Source organism: Phaenicophaeus curvirostris, chromosome 4, assembly GCF_032191515.1.
Source record: "Phaenicophaeus curvirostris isolate KB17595 chromosome 4, BPBGC_Pcur_1.0, whole genome shotgun sequence".
Taxonomy (NCBI): domain Eukaryota; kingdom Metazoa; phylum Chordata; class Aves; order Cuculiformes; family Cuculidae; genus Phaenicophaeus; species Phaenicophaeus curvirostris.
Window position 1 is genome coordinate 63232565 of NC_091395.1, and position 15110 is coordinate 63247674.

Consider the following 15110-nt stretch of genomic DNA (forward strand, 5'->3'; position numbering starts at 1 on the left):
AAAGGAATGCCTTCGTAATCTTGACAGGCTAACTACTGTGATTAAAAAAATCAGTTCTACTGTTTTTTTAGTACTGCAGTCTAAATCTGTATTGAATTTTATTTTATGTATGTTGTAGGCAGAAGAATCTTCTCATGCTTCATCCTCTCTGGTCTTAACTTGTTACGCGCTGATATAAATATATAAGCATACTTATGCTAATTTTAGTTTACTTGCTTTCTGCCCCCCCGCATTGATTTATTTATCTATAATCCTCTTGGGGCTTGACTTCGGTGAAGTAAATGAAAATATTGCCATAGTCTTTAATTGATTTTTTGGATTAATGCCTAAACATATCTTCTGATATAAATATATATATATGACAGTCATAGGAATATAAATGGGATATAGAAACAAGAGAACGGTAAATATTGTGTTGTTTACTTCACAGATAATCTAAGGGTTGAATAAATGTTTGCCTATTCATACTAGAGCTTTAATGCTGAAGCTCTGGTGATCATGTTTTCATGTAGAAAATGAGTAAGTTACCTTTTCTTCCTGTTTACATTTGACATTATTAGTATAATTTATAAGGTCTTTGCTATGTTCATTCTATTAATAGAATTTTCCTAATCTCATTTTTTAGAACTAATGGCATTGTTTTGCTGTTGCATTTTTTACTACATGTTCTCCAACAGCAATTTCTAATAACAACTGAAGTGACTCATCTCTTAAGATCTTGATAAATGGAAAGCTGGCAAAAAAAATTTCCTCCTTGCCCATTTTGAGATTTCTCAGACAGTGTAAGGGTCTGGTGAGGCTGTTAGGCCTTTTTTTCCCCTCTAAGTATGTAAATACATATTTTGGGGTTTTTTTCTGCAGTTACTTTGGTTTTATATTTCCAGAGTTCGTGTCAACGAGAGATTTGTAAGTGGACGCCATTAATTTGTTGTAGGATGCATTTTGTCTATATCACATTAATTTTTAATATAGTGGTGTTTTTTTTTTCCACAATGCAAATTTTTGTTCTTTATTATTGCACATCTGTTTCCTCTGTTTTTTTATTTTTCAAACCTTAGATTGTGGGGTTTGCTTTCTTTCTTTCCCTCTTTTCTTTTTTCCTTCCATGAAGAATGTAAATTGTGAAAGAATATAAATGCCTTGCTTCATTGCTTTATGTAATTTAGTTGTGTATCATTTTAGCAGTATATGGTAAAAGCTGATTCTTTTAGGCCAACAGTGTATTGGTCTGCTTTCATAAATCCACAAAATATAAACTGAAAAAAAATTCCAAAATTCTGATTAAAGGAATGATGTTGCAAATGTGCATTCCTAGTATGAGTTTAGTGTTTTCTTTGCACAAAAAAAGTATTCTTCCTATCTTGGACTTCATGTAATGGCTGATACTGAAACTTTGATGTACACTGGCAGTTCCCTGTGGGACTCTGCACTGTGCAGCTCTCTGTTCCCTCCTAGAAAATTGGTCTGGAATCATGGTGTTCTGTACCAGCGAAGGACCCTTGTTTTGGAAATTAATGATTTTTGAAAACGGGAAACTCTTCAGGTATGGTTAGTGTCACTTAAAGTTGTGTCAGTGTGAGCGTACTGATGATACTTCATTCACATCTATGAAATGTTTTGTAACCTGACTGTCACAGTGTATTTGAAATACAAAGGACATATACACCTTGCTTCTCTTGGCAGAAATTAGTAGCCTTTGCCGCCTCCTCTTATTATGTTTAAGTTGACTGGAATGCTTGTCAATCCAAATCCAAGGAACACTGTCAGCACGCATTGATTTAAAAAGTGCTTAACTGTATTTCATACTTCTGGTTTAACATCAAGTTTTTTTGCTATTTAAAATGACAAGTTGTTATTGTTCTGTTTTAGACATCCATAGCCACACGTTTTGCCCAAGAGACATTTGGAAAACAGTACAAACAAACCATAGGACTGGACTTCTTCTTGAAAAGGATAATATTGCCAGGTAAGAGAATAAGAACTAGCACTGAAAGGCTAGGCAGCAGTAAGATTTGCAGAAACTTATTCTTCAAAGTAGTGTATACTAAAAAAGCTTCGTGCGGTGTTTTTTATGGCAAAGTAAATTAGGTTATTCAGAGAAAATTTTGTTAGTATGTTCCTGCCAAGTGACAAAGGGTTATGCATTTGCATCTTATATCTTTAAGTTAAACACCAAATTCAAATAAAAGGAATGATATCTATATTCATGATTTATTATCTGTACTTGAGTGTACTTGCTGTCCATGTAGTTAATTCCACAACAATGGAATGGAGCTTCAAATGTATTAATTGAAAAAGTATGTGTGTTTTGAAAGAAATGGATTTTTTTTTTTAAAATGAAATACACAACTACTATTAGAGTTTTGTAGGGAAGCATAATGCAGCTATGGAATCGCAGTGCTCTAATATGTGAATGCTGTTTTATGTAAGGCAGCATGAAATTGCTGGCATTTAATAGACCACTAAAATTTAGGGTCCCTTGGCGCTCATAAAAATACAGTTTGAGCATTCAAGATGTTTCACTTCACGACGGCAAAGAAACTATTTAGATGCCGGTTGCAGCACGCTGCATGGAAAATGCAAAGAAATCATTATAAAAAGAATAGTTGGTGGTAGACATCTGCCTCTGAACAATTGGGGGTTTGAAATAAATCTTTCCATTGATCTGTGGTTGTTCAATTTCAAGTATGAAAGTATTTCATAAAATGCATTTTCATCTGGCTTCAGAAATCAGAATAATAATCAGAAGAAACAGTATGTGTAATTATTAGAAGTTGTAATGAGATTTGATAAAGTTGATGCAAGCTCTGTATTTTTGTCTTTTTTCCTTGTGGAGGGTGGGGAGGGAAGCAAACCCAGAAATAAATCATTTTAGCTATAACCTGAAGTCATAAGAATATATATAAAATTCTTGAACTTATTTTGTTAATACTATATTGCCAATAATTTCTTGATTATGTTTATATATTTTCTTAAGTGAAACAGAATAATCTTTTCAGACTATTGCTATATTCACTGGTTTGGTTTGACTGTTTTAGTATCTGGTGAGTGATAAAGTACCAAATTTCAGTGCTTATTTCTCTATAAAATAAACAGAATAATTTTTTTATTGTCCTGCTCATGCCTCTAAAAATACTAGTGAGCCAGCAGTACTTGCAAGTGGAATGTGTACACAGATCATGTAGTGTGCATGCTGAGAACTTGTATTTTGCAATTTTTTTTTAAAAAAAAAATTTTTTTAACTTTTTAAGCATGCAGAAGCTATTAGTACATTACTAGGGTTCTGAATATTCTTGTTGAGTAGAAAATTTGGAGAATTATCAGCTATTGATTCATTCATGTTTTCCTTTCTTCTGCTTTATTTTGTAATAAAATCACAATGTAGACGAAAATAGCACAAAATAGCAATAAAATCTGTAAATCTATTTTCCTCCTTTATCATTAACAAAGTAGTAACATTTGTGGAATGCATTTGTATTCAGGAAGAACCATTTTTATGTGGATTGTCATTCTGGTTTCACCTATATATGTTTTTAGGTATATATGGATTTTTGTGTTTTATAGGTAAGCTGAACTGGTGGTGGGGTGTGAGTGGGAGGGAAGAGAAGAGGGAGGTAAAATTTCTAAATACTGGAATGGGAAACATTACTTAAGTAAGCGGATTTTTCCAATTTCTTGATTAGTTCTGGATTTGCAGAGGTGCTGCGTTTACTTGAAAGGTTAATTCATACTGCTGCACAGAAATCGTAACGTGTATATCAGTAGGAAAAAAAAGCTTCTGTTTCTCTTAGTTGGTATTTGATATTTTTTTTCTTCTTTAAATGTAAGCAAAGATTTCAGAAGTTAAAATTACTGATTTCTAGAATTGCACTTAAGTTTACATTAGGCCACATTAGAAATGCATTTTAGCTTTTCAAATAAAGTAGTATTTTTCTGAATTTCTTTTTCTTTTTTAAAATCTGTATTTGTCTCCAGTTGTTTTAGTAACTGATGCAGTTTTTCAATGAAAAATCAATATTTTACATGGTAAAACAGTATGGATTAATACAAATAATACATGCTTTAAATAATTTTGAGCAATATGACTTTTAGTGTTCAACTGTTGACAAATTCTTTTCATGCAGTTTGCTCAATATATTTTTTTCAAATTCAAATAAATTTCAGTATATTTATTGATGCAGGCTCTTGTATAGTCTGGATGCAACCATGGTGTAGATTTTACTGCTTAAATAGTGTATCTGTTAGAGAGTCTGCTGATAGAGATTCTTAAGAGCAATAGTCAAATACCTTCAGGAAGGTTGTGGGTGCAGTCCTGTAAACAGTATTCTTCTGTTAAAAGGATTTTTTTATGTTGCCAGAGCAAAAAGTGGGCAGACTCGTGTTTTTAATTTTATCTTTTAAGTAAGATTAACCAGTGCACCAAGGACAGTTCTTCAGGATCACTGCTGACTCAGACCAGTAGCTTGAGGTTGTACCTGTAGCCCAGGTACCTGCACTGTGTTCCCTCAAATTTTGCACTTGTGTGTATTTTCTGCAGAGTAAAGCAGTGCTAGTGTTTCTTTGTTATTTATCAGTGTATTCCATATTATTTTTACAGCATTATTTTTATTGGTTTGTTAATATTCTTTCTACAAACTGTCTTATTATGCTTGTTTTCTTTTAGTTCTGTAGTCATTTTCCAATTTGTATATTCTTCTTAAATCTATGAAAAAATAGATTTCAAACACACTGCAGAAAATGTCATATGCTACTGTGCTAGGCAAATTGCCTGAAATTCTGTCAATCAGAATAATCCTAATAATCTTTTTCCACCCCTACAATCTGAGCATAAAGCCTTACTGAGCACAGGACCTTACTGAAAGTGTTCTGCTCTGAAGATGATCAGCATGAATTTCAGTAGTTAGTGAACTGGTTCTTAATTGAGACCTCACCTTAAGTGCACATTCCAACTTTTTCCCTGGTCTCTTTTTCTGTTGTTATTGAAGGAAAGTAAATAATTCATAATAGTAGATTTCTGAGTTGAACAGTCACTATCAGACCATTTAACTTAACTTCTTGCATTAAAGTTTCTCAGATAATTTCATACAGTTATCCAGACACTAAGCCCAGTGTTCTGTGTGTGATTAACAGTCTTATGGGGGAAATATGAAGTTAGACATTTTTTAAAGCATTTGAACACAAAATTGGGCATCTGAAAATTACTGAGTTTGAAAGTGTTAATATTTATAAGTTTTTTTTTCCCCAGATAGCTGGCATGGATGGCATGGTAAATTTCCAGTAGAATACATACAACCAGGTTAGGGGTGGACTACTGCAGCATGGTGAGCCTTTGTGTGTGTTTAGTTTGTTTATCTGCTGAGGATGCATAGTTGTTTCAGACTGGATTCACCAGTTTATTCATGCCAGTTGTAGTATGGAAGACTTTTCTGCATTGTTTACAGTCGTGCTAAGCTTTAATTAATTAATTCATAGTATCTACACAATCAAAACAAACAAACTTTTTACTCTATGAAAGGCTGTCTTTATTGAACTGGAATGTTTGTGATGTATTTACTAAGTTTTGTGTAGAAATGCTTTATCTTACTATTAAACTCAGTATAGTTTAAAAGTACTGTGGATAAATTTTCTCACATTCATCTCTATATATTTGGCACCAAAGCAGCAGGTTAGGAAATCTTGCTTTTAAGCAGATTAAAGCAAGATGCATCATAATAATGTAATGTGTTATGCTGGGTTATATGTCCATGGAGCATGCTAACTTGCATAACTAATGTAAGCATTATAAATTGATGGCTGAATGGATCACATTGTGTAAAATAAGGTTACTAATTACATTAAATAGTTGAATTAAGATTTATATCGTTTTCAGCAGCCCAAAATATTGTATTAGTTTTCACTCAACTCTCAATTGTTGTGGTGTGGAATTTGTTGCAACTTTTTTTAATCTGGGAATAAAATTGATAAGAAGTTATGATTACTTGTGAGTGTGTAGAATTGTTCTTAACTTATAAGTTACATGATTTGTATGTAAATTAGAAATTTTTTTTATGAGACCTTACTCTATTAAGAGTTTGGTGCTTCCAGGTAGTCAGTACAGTTTTGAACAGTTCTCACCATGTAAAACGAGGAGCCAAATTATACTTGAATATGTTTGCATGCATATGGTGACATACAGTGCTGTGTGCGTATGTGTTTAGTCTGTGGGTTTCCGAGTTGTTAGCTTGCAGAATATGTATGACTTGTAGGATTTTAAATATTCTGTATTTACACTGATTTTTTTTTGTTTTGTTACTGTGCTTTAGAAGAGCTGTTAGCAGTTTCAGCATAGCTTAGAGACTGCTTAAAGCAGGAAATATTCTTGGTGTAGATTCTTTGAAGACAAAATTATATAATTCGTGTCCAGTTTGGTTGCTTACTTTGGGGTGGTGGGAATAACCATAGTTTCCATCCTCAAGTGTGTGTCAGTATTTCTGTTTTTTAATCTGTCAACTTTAAATTCTTTAACTGTATTGCACTAAGAGCATCACTACCAAAATACAGTTACTGTGTGGATTTTCTTCACTTCTAGATTTGTAAAGAAAATTTGAGAGTGGGTGAAGGGACACAGAATAAGAAATAATGTGGAATAATTTTATTGCCTTTCAATTCCAAGTACCACTCTGTAGAACTTTCTCCGAGTTTTACATGTTCCTTCTGTGAAGTATATTATATAATTTCTAGTCAGTGATGTTATGCTATATGCAATTCTAATTATTTTCTATTGATATTAAATGTATTAATGTTTCAATATAGTTTTACTGCATCTTAATGACTTGGCTGGACACAAGCAACTGTTTTTCCAAGTGATACAGTCATCTTTGTGTTGAAATTTAATTACTATTTATTGTATGCTTGTAAAAGGCTGTTGCTGTTGATATGCTAGAGCTGTAATAGCTGACCTGATAATGTATCTTTAATGTTGTTTGTATCTAAATTTTCCAGGTAACACAATATCCATATTTTCTTTTTCAGGAAATTTGAATGTTACTCTTCAAGTGTGGGATGTAGGGGGGCAAACTATAGGAGGCAAAATGCTGGATAAATATATTTATGGAGCTCAGGTACAGTATAAATGATGATAATTTTATCTAAAATAATTACATAAAGTTAATTGAAACTTGGTTCTTAAAATTATATATATCTCACAGGTTGTTGTTTTGTAGGTCTCAAAAAATGTTGAATCTCTGCTTAACCTCAACTTAATTGATTTTAATACACAAGTCTAATTTTGGTATGGAGTTAATTTTTAGAGCTGCTTAAAAAGCAAAACAAAGTTGCATATTTGTAGATCTGAATAACTCTCAAGAGCAGATGTTTGTTTCCATGCTTTGTGTCTTGAGTTAAGAAAAGCAATCATAGCAAATATTAAAGGCTATTTGGATATCCACATGGTAGATATAGTGGCTGCCTTTAGAACAGATGCCTCCTGGGGGGAGAAGTAGAAGGAGGAAATTAACAGCAATCCTACACCATTAAACTCATACATGCAAGTGGGGTTATAAGAGGGCAAACAAAAGGAGGTAACCAGGTAGCTAAATATTTTGCCTAACTCCTATCCAATGAAAATTAATTTTATCCTGAGGTTAACTAGGCAACTTAAAGTGAATGGTAGGATTAAGTAAGAGCTAAATATTATAACAGTGTCTTGAGTTATGAGATGATTTAGAAGGATGTACTATATGCCAAACTTCTTAACATAAATGATCCTAAAATATACTCTAGGTTGGAGTTTGTAGTAAGAACAATACGTGACATGTTTTAGTATATGTTACATTTGTCTGAAAAGAAAACAAAGCACCTACTTTTTCCCCAGTACTTTAGGAGTAGGAATATGGAATCTAAAACTTTTATTGGACAGAAACTTTGTACTCATAAGTACAGCATAGGGATGGCTAATGAAGGAGATTAGGATTTATTATTTAATAGGATAAAGACAAACTTGTCAATTTTACATTTTACCACTTTCAGAAAATGGCTGATTATTTTAGCTGTTGCATCTATTTGAATGTGTTTTCTTATTTTTTATTAAAAACATTCAATTTCACTGCCCTGTTAAAGATCTATCAAGCAACAGGGGAAAGTGGCTTCCATGACAGGGAATTTGATTAATCACAAATTGTTGCCATATGCCCAAAGTAAGCTCAAGAAAGGAAATAAAAGGCTATTAACTTTTTCTGTATTGAATTTGGTGATAAACTTAGGACTTTGTTATCAGCCATAGCAGGCTGAAAAGTTAATATCAATGCCCCAAAGTAGTCAAAAAGTTGATATCCGTGAGCCTAAAGTTACAGAAGTTTAATTCTGAGCACACTAACAGAAAAAAATTTACATCCAATCTCTTCTTTAATCCTCCCCCAACCCTAATTGTAACCCTAAATTTTTTTTAGTTAACTAATGGCTGTTCTCTCTCCCATTGTTGGCATCTATTGCCAGTGTCTGTAATAGACTTCTTATCATCAAAGCTGACTTGTAACACTTTTCTATTGCCTTTATAACAGCACCTCTTAAAGACATGTAAAACTATATTTATTTTCATCTCTTCCTGAAACACCATGAGTAATTTGGAAAGGTGCTGCTTCCATCATGTTTCTAGGCAAACGCGTATTCCATGATGAACATTTATAGCTTTGTAGAAGAGAAAGAGGAAAGATAAACTAGAACAAGTAGGAATATTTAGAAAGAAAAATCCTTTTAAGTACATATAAAAATTCGTGCAAATGGACAGCAAAGCAGTAAGAAAGTAACTGGGAAGAGTGAGCATGGAATTAGCCACAGTGAATTGTGCCCAACCGACTTGATTGCCCTCTGTGGTGAAATGATTGGCTCTGTGAAGAGGAGAACAGTTGATGTAATTTACCTTGGCTTCAGCAAGGCCTTTGACATAATTTCCTGTAATGTTATTACAGACAAAATGTAGAGATACAGACTGCGTGGGTGGACCGTAAAGTAACTGAAAAACTGAACAGACAGCTGGACTTTAATTAAAGGGAGATGGCCTGTAGCTCAGTGTCTTACTTGTGCCTGGTTATAAGCTATATTCCTTAGGGGTTGGTACTTGGGTCGTGTCTTTTATTAATTCTTTGAACAATGGAACATAGCATTCTTTGGAAGTTTGCGAACAACGCTGAATTAAGGAGGAGTGGTCAATATGCTGGAGGATGGGGCTGCTATTGAGAGGGACCACAACCAGCTGAAGGAGGGGACCACAGAACCTGTTTGAAGTTCACTGAAGACAAATGCAGAATCCTGCACCTGGGGCAGAATACCCTTGTGCAGGCTGTGAATATACTATCAAGCAATCAACTGGAGAGCACCCCGCCAAGAGCCACAGAGCTGATTAATGGGCTGGAGCATCCCTCCTGTATGAGGAAAGGCTGATAGAGCTGGGATTTTTCAACATGGAGAAGGCTCAAGGGGATCTTATCAATGTAAATAAATACCTTGTGGGGAGGGTACAAGTCAGATGGAGTCAGGCTTTTTTCAGTGGGGTCAGTTATAGTGCCAGAGGCAATAGGCACACTTTGAGGGTGACCAAGCACTGGCATAGATTGCCCAGAGAGGTTGTAGAGTCTATACTCGGGGATATTGAAAAACCATCCAGACATGGTCCTGGGCGGCTGTTGTTAGGTAACACTGCTCGAAAAGGGACATTGGACCAAATGATTTCTAGAGATCTTCTCCAATGTCAGTCATTCTGTGAAATGTCTTTGGAGAAAACAAGATTGAGGTCCCACTGGGAAAAAACAAGTTGGATGAAATTCAGCAATGCATCTTTGCAACAGTTAAAGCTAACTGAATACTGGGCTGCATTAATAAAAGTTATGTAGACAAATCAAGGAAAGTGATTATCATCGTCTCTGACATATTTGAGGCTACATTTGGAATAATGTGTTTGGTTTTGGGTTTCCCAGTACAAGAAAGCCTTTAAAATATTGATGTAACTAGGAAAGGTTGCTACAAAAGTATATACACGTGTGGTGTGTTGCACTTTAGTCAGTGTAATGCAACTGGGATTTTAAACATCTTGTTTGTAAAGTACACGAACATCTAGACATCAAGTAGATGATTTGGATCTATTGCAGAAATTGTGTTCCCCTACAGTATGCATGGTGCTTTTATCCAGTATTTACAGATGCCCATAGCCTTGAATAGATTTCATCTGGATAATCATTCAGAAATCACAGGTGGCTGAATTTTTGGTTTTCTCCTCAGAAATCCAAATGTTTGGTAGACCTACTTATAAAATAGTAACACCAGTTAGAGATGGAAGTTTTGAGAACCTATAGCAACTGAAAAGGTTATCTTCATAGCTAGTGTACAGTTCACTTGATCTCTCTTGAAATTTGATCAGGATATCAGGGGAGCAAGTGAAGCGCCTGTCTATACTTTGCTGCAAACCTTGCCACTGGAGGTTTCCTTCTCTTTGAACGAGGGCTGAATCAATTTTCTAGGATTGATCTTTTGGTTTAGTTTCTGTTAAGGTGCCATCTTTTCACTGAGGTCCCTGATTACTTGTGCTATGTTTTAAAGTAAAGAGTAGCAGATTTGAGTATGAGGACCTACTCAATTTTTCTTGTATCATTGCAGCTGGAGAAACTGCAGTCCACTTGCTATCTTGAAGCAGTTGCTTTTCCCTCCCCTGTTTTTTCTCTGGTGTTACTCATCCAGAACAATCCCATTGTGGTATCTGAATTTCATTGATGTGTCAGAAGTCTGCAAGCTGTGGGGAAAAAGAGCTCTTTGATCCTTATAAATGAAAGGTGCTAATAAAGAGCTTTCTGTCAGTGTTGATTAAAACTGACACATTTATCTCAGATTCGAGAGAGGCTAAGAGTAATTGTATAGTCATTTACCACAGCTGAGCTGATGGACAGTAGCTCATTCAATTATGGCAACTCAGTCATGTGTATTTGAGTGGCTGTATCCTCAGCATCAGCAAAGGCAACAGTGGTTAAGGATGCATAGACTGTAAGCTGTTTCAATCTGTAATAAAAGCATTTCTGCAGATGTGCTAAATATTATAATGAAGTTACTCTGCTAAAATGGGTAGTCTGTGACTAGAAAAACATATTTTAGAATTTTGGCATGACATATTTCATAGACGTTAGTAAAAATTTGAAAGTTGATTTAGTTCCTTCATACTAAAGTCAGTCATAGTATAAAAGCAGCTGAGAATAAACATGGAGAAGAAAACATATGGTTTTAATTAGCGTTTTCCATAGCTTTCTTTTATTGTGACAAATCTTGACATAAACTTGACACCTTTTAAATATTGATTGTGTAATGTGAATATATTGCCTAGTTCAAACACCTCCGTAATAGCAGTTGTACTGTATAACAGCACTGCTGCTGTTTTCGTGGTAAATATTTCAGAACTGCTCCCACCTCTTACCTGTAGTTGCTACCCCTACACACATATCTGAAGTATCTTTAAGAGCTGGCATATACTACCCTATGAATCGGCTTCTTAATGGAATAAGAGTACTGCAGACTCTGCTTTCTCCAGAGACTAGCAAATAAGTTCTGCAATATTCTCAGTTTCCAGTGACTTATTTTTGAAAAGTCTCTATAATTCCAAAACAAAAAGCACTCTCATATGCACTAGTGTAGGCAAAATGTCTCTCTGGTAATCTTACTAGAGTGCAATCATACAAGCAGGGAGTATTTGCCACATTGCAAGAGACTAGAGAGAATTAACGTGCTATTCTCGACATGTTGTCCTCTATGTTTCAAACTTTTTCATGGTGGAATTGCACTATGTTTGTGTAAAAATGCCAGTGTTATTTTTCCACTTTAATTCCTCATGCATCTTTTATACTGTCTACTCATTCTGTACTCCATATACTGTAAGTTTGTGGAAAACATGATATATTTTTGTGAAAGCAATGATGTGGTTTCTATGTTAAATAAGAAAAGGTGAAATAAATGTTAACAATGGAGTTATGACTACTCCTTCATTAATGATCTATATCATACTAAGTTGCTTATAGAGTGCTGTTCTGGCAAAAATCTAAGCAAGAAGTATTTATGACCTGGATGCCATGCTGCTTATTTTTGTATCTCTAAAATGTCATATTTTGCCATCTTTGTTTCTCAAGTAAAGCAAAGGTTGACATGATTCAAAAAAGAATGGCTAAGAAAAGAATATGCTTTAGAGGCAGTGTTTTAGATCATGGAGAAGGGACCAAGAGGAAATTAGATGAGCTGTAGTTGCAAACTTTGTTCAGTCTTTTCTTTCACAGTAAAGACACCATAAATACTCTTTCTTCCAAAGGCTCAGGTAGGCTGCAGTGGGTTAGAGGATGTGAAGCAGAGCAGTGTATGAAGAATTAGAGTTGACCAACCTTAAATGCTTAGGCTGCTAATTTTAATTAAACTCCTCAGTGGTGAAGATGGTTTAGATAGTCTGCTCTGCTTTTCTGTGAGCTGGTAAGAGAACTTGACCACTGGTGACAGAACTGTGCCATGTGCACTTTCTTATTTGCAACTTTCAGGTGAATATCTGTGTGTGGGTTCTCTGTTTAACCTTTACAGTACCTGTCCTTCAACTTGAGTTTCTTCTGTTCCACTTAGCATTTAATAACATCAGCAGGTCATTCCTAGAGCAAGACTTAGAATCATAGAATAACCAGGTTGGAAGAGACCCACCGGATCATTGAGTCCAACTATTCCTGTCAAACACTAAACCATGCCCCTTAGCACCTCGTCCACCCGTGCCTTAAACAACTCCAGGGAAGGTGATTCAACCACCTCCCTGGGTAGCCTGTTCCAGTGCTCAATGACCCTTTCTGTGAAAAATTTTTTCCTAATGTCCAGCCTAAATCTCCCCTGGCGGAGCTTGAGGCCATTTACTCTCGTCCTGTCCCCTGTCACTTGGGAGAAGAGGCCAGCACCCTCCTCTCTACAACCTCCTTTCAGGTAGTTATAGAGAGCAATGACTTATGTTATGAAAGACAAATACATACATGCACAGGCATTTGGGTAGTTACAAAAATAGTGTATTGGTTAAGTGAAACACAAGATATTAAGGAATAAAGTGTAAAAAAAGCTGGAAGAGGGAATTAAATATTTAGATTTGTTTAGTAAAGTAAAGAAGGAAAGTTAGCAAGGGAAAAGGTGAGCTTCATAATTCTTAATTTCCATGAAGGAACATGTGAAAGCTATTCCTTAGAAATTAATAGCAGCCATATAAATATAAAAAACAATAACTTATTTGCTAAGGAGGTAATGGCGTCAAAAGAAGGGATAGATCTTTATTGCTGTCTTAAGGAAATAGGAATTGAAGGGATCTCAATAAGATCTGTTGCTCACCTCTGAAGCTATACCTGTGAAATGCCTATTTAATTTTTATTAACCTTGAAAAATCCTCCAGTGATGACTCTGCTGTCCCTGAAGGTGGTATATTTCAGAACTTCGCTATTCTTCTTGCCTACATATTTTTTTCTAGTATGCACCCTTGCTGTCATTTTGCTCCAAGTTAAACCTATTGCTACATGTCATATTGATCGCAGAATCGTAAGAAAGTTCAGGGTGGAAGGGATCCTGGGAGGTCTCTAGTCTTAAAGTGAGGTCAGCTGTGAGATGAGACTAGGTTGCTCAAGGCTTTATCCAGTTCCTTGTAAACCTCTAAGGACGGAGTCTGAATAACCTCTTTGGGCAGCCTGTTCCACTGCTTGATTCTCCTCATGGTGAAAAAGCTTTTTCTTATACCTAGTTTGACTTTCTCTTGTTTCAACTTATGCCCATTGTGTTTCATACTCCTGCACTGCTGTGAAGAGCCTGGCTCCATCTCCTCTGTAGCTTCTTCATGGATACCGAAAGGCTGCTTTTAGGTCCTCGGAGGACCACCTCTTCTCCACACTGAAGAATTCTAGTTTCTAGAGCTAATTCTCATAGGACAAGTGTTGCAGCCTCAGATCATGTGGTGTCCCTTTTCTGAGCTTACTCCAGTTCATTGATGCCCAAAGGGGATGTGTTACCTTTGATATGACCTAACAAGTGCTGAAGAGAATAGAAAAGATCTTTTGGTCTAGTGGCTGTGCTTCTGCTAATACCGTCCAGGGTCACATTGACTGCCCTTGCTGCTAAGGAACATTACTACAGGTCATTTTCAGTCACTCTTCAGTCAGTCAGTCAGCCAATCAATAGTCCTCTATTGTCTATTCCTTCCTATCTGTATAGCTTTGCATTTGTCCTTGTTGATGTTGAAAAGCTCCTGTTTGCCCATTGCTTGAGCCTGTTTACATACTTCTGAATGGTAGCTCCTCCCTTGAGGGGCTCCTCCCAATTAAGTGTCATCTGCAAACTGTGTATAAAAAGACAACTCCTGTTATCTTCTCTTGAAACTTTTACCAGCATCATCATGGCTGCTATCAGTCTTGTATTTATTAAAACATTCTATATTAAAAACTTTTCTAATGTAGGTCATGTTTTTTTTAATCTATGATATTGTTTCTGGTCTTTCTAGTCTATCCTTTTCTTGACAGTGTCCAAAGCTGGATGCATTGTTTTACCTGAAATGTTTCCTGCCAGTGTGATATTTGCCTTTTTCCTACAAAATAAGCTTGACTTATTCAACTGTGATCTTATTGTATAGAACCTGCTACAAAGCCAGATGTTTCCTATTGTGCAGTTGATTATTGCTTCCTTTGAACTGCCGTGGTACTTATTGAATTGCAATCTATTATTTTTAGATTGTTTCTCATCATAGAATTTGAATTCTTCTTGAATAACCTTGCAGTCTCCACCAGTTTGTTGTAATAAGTGTGTACTTTATTTTGTGATCTAAGATGCTCATCACGAAACTATCAAGTAAAGCTGGGCCCAGACAAATACCTCAAAAACTTGACTTGAAAAATCTTTTCTATGAACAGTGGTTCATTGAACCAGCTAATTTTGTATGCATTGTATTGTTTTTATAGAATATTTGTAAAAATTTCACTTGAGGAACAGTGTGCAGTTTCAGGGTTTCTTTCTTCTTCCAGATGTGAACACCATGAGAACAAGCACAACACAAGCCATTTATGACTTTATTCCTCATTTAAGAGATACTTAATTTATTAAAGTGTAGT

General features: G+C 35.4%; 1 protein-coding gene across 2 annotated transcripts in view; it reads left to right on the top strand.

Annotated features, from left to right (window-relative positions):
• RAB28 (RAB28, member RAS oncogene family) overlaps positions 1-15110 on the top strand; it is a 68775-nt gene that overhangs the window by 5381 nt on the left and 48284 nt on the right. For both annotated transcript variants that reach the window (XM_069856309.1, XM_069856310.1), the window contains exons 2-3: positions 1870-1966; positions 7012-7100. In XM_069856309.1, the coding sequence (XP_069712410.1) occupies positions 1870-1966; positions 7012-7100 (186 nt within the window). The remainder of the gene's footprint in view (positions 1-1869; positions 1967-7011; positions 7101-15110) is intronic.